Source organism: Herpailurus yagouaroundi, unplaced genomic scaffold (genome assembly GCF_014898765.1).
Source record: "Herpailurus yagouaroundi ecotype Mexico unplaced genomic scaffold, PumYag 184, whole genome shotgun sequence".
NCBI lineage: Eukaryota > Metazoa > Chordata > Mammalia > Carnivora > Felidae > Herpailurus > Herpailurus yagouaroundi.
In genome coordinates, this window is record NW_024412415.1 from 34083529 (window position 1) to 34098772 (window position 15244).

Genomic DNA, 15244 nt, shown 5'->3' on the forward strand with positions numbered 1-15244 from the left:
TAGCAAAGGGAAATTAAGTCCTAGGCTTCGAATAACCTTGATTCAAATCCGAGTTCTACCAGCTACCAGCTGTGTGATCTTGGGAAAGCCCCATAGCTATTCTACCCTTCCATTTTCCTGCCTATAAAATACAAAATGAGGGGCGCCTGGGTGGCTCAGTCGGTTAAGCGTCCGACTTCGGCTCAGGTCACGATCTCACAGCCCGTGAGTTCGAGCCCCGCGTCCGGCTCTGTGCTGACGGCTCAGAGCCTGGAGCCTGCTTCCGATTCTGTGTCTCCCTCTCTCTCTGACCCTCCCCCGTTCATGCTCTGCCTCTCTCTGTCTCAAAAATAAATAAACATTAAAAAAAATTTTTTTAAAAAGAGTCAGATGCTTAATGGACTAAGCCACCCAGGTGCCTTAGTTCTCTTTTTTAATTATAATGACACCCCCATGAAGAAAGTGCTACTGTTACTTCCATTTTACAGATAGGGAAACCGAGGCACAGGAGTTAAGTTCCTTGCCCAGGGTTGCACAGGAAATGGCGAATGAGCCTTTGAACGGTTTCCTTTCCACCCAGGCCCTTATCCACTCTGCCTCGCCTCCTGAGACGGCCATGGTGAGGATAAATGAGGCAGGGGACCAGCACGGGCTTGGTGCAGAGTGGGTAAGAGTTTCCCTCCTTCTCAGGGCGACTTTTGCCAGCCAGTTGGGTGCTTATCCGTCTCATCTCTCTCTTTATACATTTCTTGGGGACAGTGACTCTCTTACTAATCTTTTTGTTCCCCTGTGTAGTAAAAGAAGAGAACGTACGGAGGATGCCTACCCTCCTCTATTCTGCATGTCACAAACCTATACGATTTTTATGTTCCCTAAAGTCTCAGCTTTTCCTTCAGGCTGTAACAGCCGACGGAGAATAAGCACCTAGGCATTTAGCCTTCCCCTTACTTACGTGCAGTAAGCGGTGACTGAAGGAAGAAATTGGTGATTCCGGTACTATGATTTTTGCCGATGTTGGAAGTTTAGTCTGGTCATCCTACCTGGATGGTGTGTGCTGGGCGGGAAGGGACCATTTCTTTTCGTTTTCTTGCCCGTGACACTGAGGCTACTCTAGGGAGAACTGGAGGACCGAGATGGGCAGGTCTGTGGAGGCTTTCCTGGTGTGCTTGGGGTCCCCCCAGTACTGGACCTTCCGTTCGTGTCCTGCCACTGGGTGAATTCATGGTGCTTCCGGGAGTGTGGGAGTCTTGTTGATTTAGGCCTGCAAAACCGAGAGAACCGTGGCCTGCTCGCATCGATGTTGTTTGCAAAGTACTAATCTGGGGGGAGAGGAGACTGGGTGGCTCTGTCAGTTACACGTCCTGACTCTTGATTTCGGCTCAGGTCATGATCTCACCGTTTGTGGGATTGAGTCCCGGGTCAGTCTCTGCGCTGACAGCTTGGGATTGCCCCTCGCCCCCACTTGCACTCTCTCTCTTTCTCAAAATAAATAAACTGGGGCGACTGGTGGCTTAGTCAGTTGAGCGTCCGACTTCAGCTCCGGTCATGGTCTCGCGGTCTGTGAGTTCGAGCCCCACGTCGGGCTCTGTGCTGACAGCTCAGAGCCTGGAGCCCGCTTCGGATTCTGTGTCCCCCTCTCTCTCTCTGCCCCTCCCCCACTCGTGCTATCTCTCTCTCTCTCTCGAAATAAATAAACATAAAAAAATAAAATAAATACACTTAAAAAGTATTAACTTTTATTTTTTAAACCTGGGTAAAATGTACCTGTGCTTTAAAAAATTATTTTCTCAAAAAAGCATTTTCTTTATTATTCGGTAATGTGGAAACATTACGTAAGTTTTTACTGTGGTAAAATATGCACAACATGAAACTGACTGTTCTGTCCATTTTTAAGTGCATATTTCAGTGACATTACATTCAGAATGTTGTGCAACCATCACCACTACCCGTTTCCAGAACTTTCTATCATCCCAAACGGAAACTCAGTACCCATTAAACAATACCCCATTCCTCTCCCCACACGGCCTCTAATCTACACTTTGTGTGAGTTGGCTCACTCTAGGTGCCTTGCATGAGGGGAACTGTACAATATCTGTCTTTTTGTGAGTGGCTTATTTACTTTGGTGTGATGTTTTCAAGTTTCACTCATATTGAAACATGGAGCAGAATGGCCTTCCTTTCTTTTTTTAAAGTTTTTTTTAACGTTTATTCTTTTTTAAAAATTTTTTTTAATATTTATTTTTGATAGAGACAGAGCACGAGTGGGGGAGGGGCAGAGACAGGGAGACACAGAATCCGAAGCAGGCTCCAGGCTCTGAGCTGTCAGCACAGAGCCCGACGCGGGGCTCGAACCCACAGACTGCGAGATCATGACCTGAGCCGAAGTTGGACGCTCAACCGACTGAGCCACCCAGGTGCCCCTAATGTTTATTCTTGAGAGACAGAGCACGAGTGGGGGAGGGACAAAGAGAGGGAGACACAGAAACCAAAGCAGGCTCCAGGCTCCGAGCTGTCAGCACAGAGCCCGTCGCGGGGCTTGAACTCACGAACTGTGAGATCATGACCTGAGCTGAAGGTGGGTGCTTAACAGACTGAGCCACCCAGGCACCCCTTACATCAGTGTTTTTGAAAAAGAAGCAACATGGGGCACCTGGGTGGCTCAGTTAAGCGGCCGACTTCGGCTCAGGTCATGATCTCGCAGTCCGTGAGTTCGAGCCCCGCATCGGGCTCTGTGCTGACAGCTCAGAGCCTGGAGCCTGTTTCAGATTCTGTGTCTCCCTCTCTCTGACCCTGCCCCGTTCATGCTCTGTCTCTCTCCGTCTCAAAAATAAATAAACGTTAAAAAATAATAAAACTGATACATTAAAAAAAAAAACAAAAGAAAGGAAAAGAAGCAACTTTATGACGATGAAACATACATTGTATGTTGCACCATAGTCCCAGATAAGAACACATAGAACATAAAGGACTACACAGTAGGGAGCAAAAGTATAAGCTACAGAAACCAAAATACACTTCCGTCCCGAGCGCGAGCGGCACTGCTGGGACGAATGGTGTGAAAGAAGCATTTGCTGAAGGCCCAGGACGACCTGGCAGTACCTGCTGAGTTGCCAACCATCCCGGGAGGGTCCTCCCCAGACACCTGGGCAGGTGGCTTTGCTTGCAGGCGGACGAGGTTGGTGCCACACGAGGGAGGTGCAGGAAAGGTCTCTGGACCTTCGGGGGAAGGACTTTAAGGAGGTGGCAGATTTCCACCCAGCGATAATGGGGGCAGGAGCGGCGTTAACTAAACTCCTAGCGCCGCCCTTTCTTGGCTAAGCCCAGCTTGGATGCTTCTGTTTCTTAGGCCTGGATTTCTCTTACTCGCAGCTGTTAAGCAGCCTTCATCCTGCATTTAAACGGCCTTGTTACTGGGACTTGCTCTGTCTCCCACAAGTGCCTCCGATTGGCCTGTCTGGTTCTTTTATGTGTCATGGGGCAGCCACGCTCCCGGGAGCCTTCTGGAAGAGCTGTTTCTCCTTGGGTGACCCGGGGCCCGACTCCTGCCTTCCTCTGCCCACTGGGGGGACCCAGACTCGGGATCACGCTGTCCGTCCAAGGGCAGCACCCGACGCAGTGGAGAGTCAGCCTTTCCAGCTCTCCCCTCGCCGTGCAGCCTTGGGAAAGTCACCCCACCCCTCTGACCCTGATGTGCAACACAAGGGGACCGGGTGGCCTCCACGGCCCTTCCAGCTCTACAATGTTATGATTGCCCATATTATGATTTAATGACCTCCCTCCAGCGCTCTTGGAATAAATGACTCAGCGGTCTGATATTTTTGCGGCTGGTTTTAAGGAAGCCTGATGATTTTGCCATGACAGGCAAGTTTTTGTTCCGTGGTTCAAAGCCTGACGGTCTTGATCCAGCTGGAGTTAGGCGGGGGCTGACCAGATTTCTTCACGCTGGCCTCTTTCAGGGGAGCATCCTGGGCACCGGCTGCTGGCCAGAGGCACCCCGGGCCATGTCAGAACTTTGAGCAGGTGACAGAGAGCAGTTGTCACAGCCTCAAGATGCTGAGCCTGAAGCTCCCCCGGCTGTTTCGCATCGACCAGGTGCCCCAGGTATGTGCTCTGGTTCCGGTGAGTTCCAGGCGGAGGCCAGGCATGGTGTCTGCACCGGAGTGACTATTCTGTCTTCAGCCAGTCTGTTCTGTGTAGGCCTATTCTCTTTTTGTTTTCATTAAAACATTTTTGTTTAGGTTGATCTATTTATCCTGAGGGTGAGAGCAAGCAGGGGCGGGGCGGAGAGAGAGGGAGGCGGAGAATCCCGAGTGCAGAGCCTGATGTGGGGCTCGATCTCGTGCACCGTTGAGATCAGGACCTGAGCTGAAATCGAGAGTCGGGGCTTCAACCGACTGCCCCTGGCCCGTTCGCTTCGAGAAGGCCCTCCCGACTCCCTCGGGGAAGTAGAGCTTCCCGTTTCCCCACCTCCGTGGCACCTGGAAACAGAAGTGGTCCTGAAACTGTCTGGGTTGTGACCCCTCCCTGTGACATCTGTATTGTATCGGGAAGTCATTATTGAGATTACACTTTCTAGCTGAAGAGAAGAAGCCAATGGCACCTGACCGGGTAGAAGGTGTCTTTGGGACCCTCCCTTGGGTGCTTGAGAGCAGGCCAGGGGCGGAGTCACCTCGCGTGTGGCCTTGCCGTTGTCCTTATCACTTGTGGGAGGCTCAGGCCAGACCTGGCCGGGTGGGGGGGGGGCCCCCGGGGGGGATGAGGAGGGTTGTCAAGAGGGCCTTACCCCCTCCTGTCGTGGGCTCCCGGGGCCGGGAACTCACACGGGGCCACCCCGAAAAACCTGGTACACGTCGATACGATAACCTGCATTTGTAATAGGCCTTAGGCGAGCCACGGCAAGCTGAGTGGAAAGGAGGTGTCCCTTCTGTCTGTGACATCCTCCAGATGAAACGTCCCACCCTGAGATAACACTTGTTCATCTTCGGTCAAAAAGGAAGGAAAGTTGACACTGAGCTCAGGGTGCTACCAGATGACGTTTTCTTTCCAGGGCAGGAGGGGCGCACCAGCTTGCCGTGGCTCAGCACCAGGCGTGGAAGATTAGGAGCAGACCCACAGCCAGACTTTGTCCCGAAAGCCCGTGAAACTAGGTGACTGCAGCAAGGTGGCACAGGGGTGGCACGATCGGACACGAGGCAGAGGACGGACAAATGAAAAATGAGGCTGGCCTCGCAGGACGCTGCCGACCAGGGCGCCCCCTCTGTGCTCCCAAGGCTGTGTCTCCTCCTCTGTGATTCACCACTCAGTTCTGCCCCCAGAGCACTCGTGGCTGTGGTTAGTGGGAGCACGGGGTGATTCTTTGAGTCATTCACTCTTGAAATGTTTATTGCCTGCCTGCTGCGTGCAAGGTGTTGCTCTGTGCGGGGACTCAGAACAATCGGGTACGAATCCCGCCCCTGAGGACTTCAAAATATGCAGGAGTGCTTCTGTTGCAAAGTGGGTCGGGGTGTGTCCCAAAAGACCCGGAGGAGGGTTGGTCCCTTCCGTCGTGGGAGAGGAAAGGCTCAGGGAAGGCCGCATGAGGAGGGAGATCTTTAAGATGAGCTTGAGGGTAGGTAGGATGTGGGAGGCGGGGAAGGCATGCCAGGTGGAGGGACTGGTGTGGGCAGAGGCCTGGATACGGGAAACCACCGGGCAGGTGTGGGGACTCTGGGAGGAGGGATTATGGGTTCTGCTGAGATGTCCCCCTGGGCGTTTTGGTCAAGGTTGGGTTCAGAGTATGTGCCCAGGAAAGACATGAAGGAGAAGTGAAAGTCTCAGTGGGCGCTTTGGGGAGCGATGTGGGATTCGGAAGTATGGGGACAAGAAACCCCCCGAGGGCTGAAGATGAACGCGCCTTCTCTGTCCAGTTCTTCATAGACAGTGGAGGTGACAGTATCCTTTTTTTTTTCTCAATGTTTTTGTTTATTTTTGAGACAGAGAGAGAGACAGAGCCTGAGCAGGGGAGGGGCAGAGAGAGAGGGAGACACAGAACCCGAAGCGGGCTCCAGGCTCCGAGCTGTCAGCACAGAGCCCCGACGCGGGGCTCGAACTCACGGACCATGAGATCGTGACCTGAGCCAAAATCAAGAGTCAGATGCTTAACCGACTGAGCCACCCAGGTTCCCCTGGAAGGTCAGTTTATTTGAGGATTTGCTGGGAGTAGGGAACAAGCAGTTTTTGCTTATTAAGACAGATGCAACCAGATTGAGAAAAATGCGTGACGTGCATGAATATTTAACACAGACCTGGTACAAACGCCGAGCTTACTTTCGGGGGGCTCCGTGGGTTCTGATGCTCAGTCTGCGGAGTGACCTTGGACAAGATGTTTCATTTCCCTCAGTTTCTGCACCTGTAAAGCAGGGTGATGAGAGTATCTGCTTCCTGGGGTCACGGGGAGGATTAGAGGAGCCCAGCACATGGTGAACTGTCAGTAATGTTGCTGCCATCACCTGTTTCATACGGAGGCCCCGGATAGCCTCTCCCTTTGTATATCAATGAGCTGTGTGGCCTGGGCGACTTCCCTACCCTCTCTGAGCCTCACCCATCAGAGGGGGCCAGAGCACCACCTCCTGGCATCGTCAGGGTTATAATTCCGGCACATTCCTGGCCGAGAGATCGCTCACAGGAAAGGACAACTTGTCCCTTTCCTCAGAAGGTGGGATTTGGGTATGTGACTCAGAATTTCTAGCCTCCTTTGTGCCTAAAAACAGGTCTGGGTACTTTAGGGAGTTGTTAATGATTGCAGGGATCCTTATATATTGTTCTTGACTTTAATTAAAAGGAATGCTTTTGGGGCACCTGGGTGGCTCAGTCAGTTAAGTGTCCAGCTCTTGATCTCAGCTCAGGTCTTTTTTTTTTTTTTTTTTTTAATTATTTTTTTAACGTTTATTTATTTTTGAGACAGAGAGACAGAGCATGAACGGGGGAGGGGCAGAGAGAGAGGGAGACACAGAATCTGAAACAGGCTCCAGGCTGTCAGCACAGAGCCCGACGCGGGGCTCGAACTCACGGACCGTGAGATCGTGACCTGAGCCGAAGTCGGCCGCTTAACCGACTGAGCCACCCAGGCACCCCCCCCTTTTTTTTTTTTAATAACAGCTCTGTTGAAAAATAATTCACATGCCTCTCAAGTCCTCCTTTAAAAGTAGTTCCGTGGGTTATAGTACGGCGGCACACAAGACGTACGTTGCACAAAACTATCACCACGGTCAATTTTAGAACATTGTCATTACCTAGAAAGGAACTGTGCCAATTAGCAGTTGTTTCCCACTTGCCATAGCAACCACCGATCTCCGTGGATTTGCCTGATCTTGGTATTTCATATAAATGGGACCACACAACAGGTGGCCTTTGGCAAATGGCTTCTTTCCTTTGGCACAATGCCTCCAAGGTTCGTCGATGCTGTACCCTGTAGGGCTTCCTTTGTTTTTATGGCTGAGTGATATTCCCTTGTGTGGATGTGCCCGTTTGTTTGTTTATTCATTCATTAGGTGGTGGACACTTGAGTTTCTGTTTTCGCCCGTTGTCAATCATGCTACTGGGGACATTTGTGGACAGGTTTCTGTGTGGACATGTTTCCGGTTCTCTTAGGCACCCCCTCAGGAGTGGGATGTTGGATCACGTGGTGACTCTGTGCTTAACTATTTTTTTTTTTTTATTGTAGTACAATATAGTTAACCTAAAGTTCACCGTCTTAACCAATTTTAGGTGCAGGGTTCAGCGGTGTTAAATATATGCAAATTGTTATGCAACTGTCCCTGCCGTGTATTTTCCATAATTCTTTTTATCTGGTAAAACGGAAACTCTCTACCCATTAAACAATAACTCCCCACTTGCCCTGTCCCCCCAGCTTCTGAAAACCATCGTTCTACTTCCTGGCTTTATGATTTCGACTCTTCCAGTGCCTTATAGAAGTGGAATCATATGGTGTTTGTTTGTTTTTTTGTGACTGCTTTATTCATTTCACTCGGCGTGGTGTCCTCAAGGTTCATCCCTGTTGTATATGTCAGAATTTCCTTCATTTTTAAAAAAAATTTTTTTTTAACGTTTATTTATTTTTGAGACAGAGAGAGACAGAGCATGAACAGGGGAGGGTCAGAGAGAGAGGGAGACACAGAATCGGAAGCAGGCTCCAGGCTCCGACCTGTCAGCACAGAGCCCGACGCGGGGCTCGAACTCACGGACCGTGAGATCATGACCTGAGCCGAAGTCGGATGCTCAACTGACTGAGCCACCCAGGCGCCCCTGTGAATTTCCTTCATTTTTAAGGCCGGATCATATTTCATTGTATCGACACACCACATTTTGCTTATTCATTCTTCCATCAGTGGATACCGGATGACTTCTGTGTTGTAGCTGTTGTGAGAAATGCTGCTATGAACCGAGGTGTGGAAACATCCCTTTGAGATCTTGCTTTCAATTTTTGGGGGTATACACCCAGAAGTGGAACATCTCATTTCTGCAAAACAAACAAACAGGCAGCTGGGATTTATTTTAGGGATTGCATTGAATCTATGCATTAATTTGGGGAGCATTACCATCTTAACAATAGTAAGTCTTTCAATCCATGAACATGGGATGTCTTTGCATTATATTTAGGTTTTTAATTTCTTTCGGTGATATTTTGTAGTTTTCAGTGTACAGGTCTCACACCATTAAAAGTATTTATTAGGGGCACCTGGGTGGCTCAGTCAGCTACACGTCCAACTCTTGGTTCCGGCTCAGGTCATGATCTCACGGTTTGTGGGTTCGAGCCCCACGTTGAGCCCTGTGCTGGCATTACTGAGGCTGCTTGGGATTTTGCCTCCCCCTCTTTCTTTCCCTCCCCCCCCCCACTTGCACACGCTCCCTCCCTCTCTCTCAAAAATAAATAAACATTTAAAAAAATCATAAAAACAAAACCAGAATTCATTAACTTTATTCCAAAGCATTTTATCGTTTTTGATATTGTTGCACATGGAATTATTCCCTTAAATTCTCTTTCAGATTGTTCATTGCTAGTATATAAAAATAAAACTGAGTTTGGTATGTCGATAGATCCTTCAGCCTCGCTGAACTCATGTATTAGTTCTAACAGTCTTTTAGTGGATCCTTTCGGATTTCCTGTATGTAAGATTATATCATCTGCAAATATAGTTTTGCATCTTCCTTTCCTGTTTAGATGCCTTTTTTTTCTTTTCCTTGTCCAGTTGACCTAGCTAGAACCTCCACTATGATTGACATTGCATAGACGTGATGAGAGCAAACGTCCTTATCTTGCTCCCGATTGTAAGGGGAAAGTATTTCATTTCCTACCACGAGGTACGTTAGCTGTGAGTTTCTCATAGGTGGCCTTTGCTGGGTGGAAGAAGGTTTATCCCTATTTTGTTGAGTGTCTTCTTATCATGAAAGGATATTGGATCTCATGCAATGCCTTTTCTGTGTTTTTTGACACAGTTGTGGTTTTGTTTCCTTTTTTTTTTTTTCTCCTCTGAATGAATCTGGTCAGTTTGTCTCTTTTCTTTCTGGTTTTCAATAATTGAGAATATTAAATTCTACCTGAAAAAAAGGTGGATCGGTGGCTCAGCAGAGCCGCTCTGTTATGTATTTTATATCTCTAATGTCCGTTATTTTTTTATGATTTTCTTTCTGTTTTGGGTTCCTTTTGTTGTGCCTGTTCTAACTTTTTAAGTGAATCACTCTGCCTTCTAATGTAAACAACTGAGTACGTATTATTTCCTTTAAGTATTGCTTTAACTGCAGCCCACATGGGCTGTTTGAATTCCTTTCCTCTTTTTTTTTAAAGATTTTTTTTTAATGTTTATTTATTTTTTTCAACGTTTTTTATTTATTTTTGGGACAGAGAGAGACAGAGCATGAACGGGGGAGGGGCAGAGAGAGAGGGAGACACAGAATCGGAAACAGGCTCCAGGCTCCGAGCCATCAGCCCAGAGCCTGACGCGGGGCTCGAACTCACGGACCGTGAGATCGTGACCTGGCTGAAGTCAGACGCTTAACCGACTGCACCACCCAGGAGCCCCAATGTTTATTTATTTTTGAGAGAGAGCAAGCAAGGGTAGGGTCAGAGAAAGGGGGACAGAAAGTCCAAAGCAGGCTCTGTCTGCACTGACAGGCTGACAGCCCCCGATATGGGGCTCGAACTCACGAACCGTGAGATCACAACCTGAGCTGAAGTCGAACATTCAACCGACTGAGCCGCTCAGGTGCCCCTGTTTGAATTCATTTCTAATTTCTGTTTTGATTTCTTATGTAATGTGTAATTGCTTAGAAGTCTATGTGTATTTTTTTTTTAATTCCCCAAAGTTGGGAGTTTTTGTTATCGATTTAATTTAATTGATTGTGGCCTGAGAATGTCCTCTGTATCATTCCCATTTTTGAAATTTGTTCAGAATAGCATTATGGCCTGGCACATGATCAATTTTCATAAATCTTCTAAATGTACTTGAAAATAATGCATAATCTTCAGTTGTTGGGGGCAGTATTGCATATATGTCCTGTAATATCCAATATTTTTATATTATTACTAATTTTGTTCTGCTTGATCTAGTCATAGTTGAGATATGTTAAAATCTTCCACCGTGGTGGCAGATTTGTGAATTACTCCTGTGGACAAGTCATTTTTTTTTTTTTTTAAGTAGGGTTCACACCCAGTGTGGAGCCCAAGGCGGGACTCGAACTCATGACCCTGAGATGAAGACCTGAGCCGAAATCAAGAGTTGGACGCTTAACTAGCTGACCACCTACGCATCCCCAGTCAATGTTTGCTTTATAGATTTTGAGCCTATGTTTTTTAGGTACATCCAAATTTATATAATATCTTCCTAGTGAAGTAAATTTCTTATTATTTTGTAGTGATTCCCTTTCTGTCTAGTTCTGTTTTCTCTCTTAGAATCTCTCATAGTCAAATAACGACCCAGCTTTGTTGTTTTTGTTATTTGTCTGGTTTCTTTCTTTCCTTCCTTTGACTTTTAATCCCTCTCTGCCCTTATATTTTAACTGTATCTTGTGTAAATGGCACATGGTTGGATTTTACCAAGTTTGATAATATTTGTCATTTCACTGGATAGTTTAGTCTGTTTATATTTATAAGGATTATTGATGTATTTCCATCCATTTTGATCATCTTATGTGGTTTCTAGTTATTGTCTCTGTTTCCTTTCTTGCTTTCTTTGCATTGAGTTTTACATCCTTATTTCTTCCTTCCTTTTAACATTTGATTTTCTCCTCCACTTGTTTCACAGTGAACACCTAGAAATATGCTCTATATTGATTCATTTAATGGCTACTATAGCTATGGTAATATGAAACGTTGTGCTAGGCAGGAAGGGCCAGGCCTCAGTTGATCACACAGAATGTTCTGGAATGGGGTTGGTCCTTCAGACTTGTCCCAAATGAGAAAAGGAGGCTAGGATTTCGTATCATCATCAGTGGATGCGTGCTGCCTCTGGGCAGGGAGTATAACGTGGTCACTGGGGTGGCCTTTGGCCAATAGCAGTTCCCATAGAGGGACAAGTGGCTCAGCTCTGAAGGAGGGAAGGGTTCCCTCCTAAGTGCATCATAGTATCTACCACCAGAAGGCACTCTGGGTAGATGTAACATTAACCAGAGATAGTCACATGGCCCCGACCTAACTGCCAAAAAGGCTAAGAAAGGTCAGAAAACACATGGAATATTTGGCCAGCTGTCTCTGCCATACCTAACTTCTTGGATCTCAGGACCGGCAACATCAAAAACATTCTAGAAGCTTCTCAGTTTGTCTTCATAGATCACAACAAAACCGTTGTATTTTTCTCCTTTGGAGAAACATACCGTGTCTCTTATTTGGTTTTAAAAAAAATTTAATGTTTATTCACTTTTTGAGAGAGAGAGAGAAAGAGAGAGAGAGAGAGAGAGGGAGGGAGAGGGTGGGGGAGGGGCAGGGAGAGAAGGAGACACAGAATCTGAAGCAGGTTCCGGGCTCTGAGCTGTCAGCTGTCAGAGCCCGATGCGGGGCTTGAACTTGGGACAGCACGATCATGACCTGAGCTGAAGTTGGACACTTAACTAACTGAGCCACTCAGGCGCCCCAGTTTTTCATAGTTTCTACCCCTCAATCTCTCTGGACTGCTTTCTTGGAATCTGTTTTCAGTTGACTAATTTTCTCTTCGGCTAGATCTAGTCTGCTATTTATCCCTTCAATGACTTTTTACTTCAGTGTCTCTAGTGTTGTTTGCTTGTGCATGCTTGCATTGAAGCAGAAATTCCCCAGAAAGGATTTGCATTTGCTTTTGTTACTTATGGGAGGGAACCGCAAACCTTCCACCTCTATTTATTTGTAACCACTTTAATTTCTCCGCTTGAGATTTCTTGGACCATCGATGTAAGTGTGGATTTGGACCAGAAGCCTGTATGCAATCTAGCTGGTGGCTCTAAATTCTGGGGAGAGATTGTTTCAGGGAGACAGCTTCCTTATTATTTTTTTCTGCCTGGTGGGGTTTATTTCACATTCCCTTGCCTTTAGAGTCCTAGCCTTCCTGGCAAGTCTGCCTTTGATGGGCTTTAGGGTTCATCTCTTATTTGCAGGGTCTGGCAGCAGAAACTCTGATGCTGAAGGCAGCTTACCGCACGGGGCTCCTGGGGGCTTTGTGATGCTCTTTCTTTTGTGCCATTTTGCTGATACGCTTATCCGGCTTTCGATGCAGACTTCATCCAGCACTTTAACTGTTCTGGTCAGAAGGATCTTTCGTGACATCTAACTGACCATCATTCGTCCCAAACCAGAGGGTCTCCAACCATTCTTCCAGGTGCTTTCTCCGTTACTCTGGGCCCAGTGACCTCTTGCTTCTGAAAACTTTGATAACACTTAGCATTTCCACCAACTATAGCAATCGCTAGTTTCACTAGGGTGGATGCAGCGAAGTGTGATGGGCTTTGCGAGCGAACAAACTAGCGGTTGCCTCTTGGTTCTGCTATGAATTATGGCCTTGGAAACTCCTCTCGTTGTACTTCAGTTTCCTCCTCTGTGAAATGGGGTTGACAGTCTGTATCTTACAGTCTCCTTATGATGATCCAATAAAACAGGGTCTGCTCCTAACGTGCGCCGGGTCTGAATCAGAAGAACCATAGCGACCACAGACTGTATGTCTGAATGTAAAAGTTACATATGGAGCTGGCAAACAGTTAGGCGGAATGGTTCTGTTCTCTCTGGACAAATATCCCGTCATAATCCCAAAAGAGTATATGTCAAGCTCTAATTTTTATACAGAGAAAGCAAAATATCAAAGACAACTAAACTTAATTATTGTTGTACATATCTGGATGTTAACGTTGATGCATTAGTGGTTTGGATGAGTAATAAAATAAAAACATGTACAATTTGGTAATACAAGTCGGTTAAGCCTCTGACTTTGGCTCAGATCATGATTTTGCGGTTCATAAGTTCGAACCCCTCATCAGGCTCTGTGCTGACAGCTCAGAGCCTGGAGCCTGCTGCGGATTCTGTGTCTCCCTCTCTCTCTGCCCCTCCCGACCTCACGCTCTGTCTCTCTCTCTCTCTCAAAAATAAATAAACATTAAAAAAAGTTTAAAAACCATATGCAATTTGTAAATTAGTACGTTTAGTCCATCAGATTTATTTTTTGCCTTTATTTCGGCAAAATTATGGGTTATCTTGCTATAATCAACATTATCATATAATTAGTGCTCTATTAACAATGATTCCAAATTACACCATTGTTCTTGAGTCACTGAGTCTTTGTTTGTTTGTTTGTTTGTTTGTTTTTTTAATTAATTTCATGTGGGAGAAAATTCTGGTGAGTTTCTGCTCAGTTCTGCTCAAGTATAGTAACTGGAATTATCAAAAAATGTTCTTGGGGTGCCTGGGTGGCTCAGTCAGTTAAATGTCAGACTCTTGATCTCAGCTCAGGTCGTGATCTCAGGGTCATGGGTTTAAGTCCTGCGTTGGGCTCTGCACTGGGTATGAAGCCTACTTAAAAAAAGAAAAAAAAGAAAAATATATATGTACATATATATATTGCATATATACGCATATGTATGCATTCTTAAAGCCTTATTTAGAATCAGAAGTGAACTATAAATTCTACACATCAAGTTCAAGCATAATGAAATTGCATATAATAATTAAAGTTAAGAAGAAAAATTATTAAATATTTAAATTTAATATACACTACCATTTTTATATGGCTCTCTTTACTCTCTTTTAAAACAATATATAGACCCATACAGCACTTAAATTTGATTTTTTTCAAGAAAAAAGTTATCATAAAGAAAACTTCAAATAGCAATATTTTGCTTAGTCAAAATTATACTGTATAATGTTCAGAAAAGTAATCTGCATGGAAGTTAATTTCCTGCTTATTTGTATGCGAATCTTCTCTTTCATGGTCCACGGATGTTTTGTTTCTTTTTTTGAGTTTTGTTGTATTTATTTATTTATTTATTTATTTATTTTTTTAATTTTTTTTTCAACGTTTATTTTATTTTTGGGACAGAGAGAGACAGAGCATGAACGGGGGAGGGGCAGAGAGAGAGGGAGACACAGAATCGGAAACAGGCTCCAGGCTCCGAGCCATCAGCCCAGAGCCCAACGCGGGGCTCGAACTCCCGGACCGCGAGATCGTGACCTGGCTGAAGTCGGACGCTTAACCGACTGCGCCACCCAGGCGCCCCTCCTCCTTCCTTCCTTTAAGGACCCTGTGATCACACGGGGCTCACCTGGGTAATCCAGACAATCTCCCTCTTTTAAGGCTAGCTGATTTGCAACTTTAATCCCATCTGTGACCTTAATTTCCCTTTTTGCCATGTCACCTTACGTAGTCACAGGTTCTGGGATTAGGGTGTGGACATCTTTGGTGGGGAGGGGGGTGCATTATTCTGCCTGCCGTAGACTTTCCAGTCATGTTACCACACCAAGCCCATGGCAGGTTTTTCAGTCAGTGCCTAAAATTGAAAATTGTTTTCCTAGTTCTTAAATCAAAGACTTACTTTTTACAACAAATGTGAAACCAGTGGAATGTTCCATTGTCTCAGCTTCCTTGCTTCTTCCGTAGGTCAGTGCTGTGTATGGTGCTGGCCATTCAAGGGGACCTTTCACCCCGGTACGCCCAACCTGCATTGAGCGATATTTATTTTTTTAAGACATCGTATGTGTCCTTTTTCACGTTCCTGTCCATTAAATCACTAATATCCTTGGGAGCCTCTGTCCTAGATGGTGATAGGTAATTTGTTG

The 15244-nt window shown here is 46.2% G+C and overlaps 1 protein-coding gene across 1 annotated transcript in view; it reads left to right on the plus strand.

The window, feature by feature from the left end:
- The first annotated feature begins 560 nt into the window (after positions 1 to 560).
- PAQR5 (progestin and adipoQ receptor family member 5) overlaps positions 561 to 15244 on the plus strand; it is a 40290-nt gene continuing 25606 nt past the window's right edge. Inside the window, 3 exon segments of the mRNA XM_040493114.1 lie at positions 561 to 612; positions 614 to 646; positions 3936 to 4080. Of these exon segments, the coding sequence (XP_040349048.1) occupies positions 596 to 612; positions 614 to 646; positions 3936 to 4080 (195 nt within the window). The 5' untranslated portion in view covers positions 561 to 595.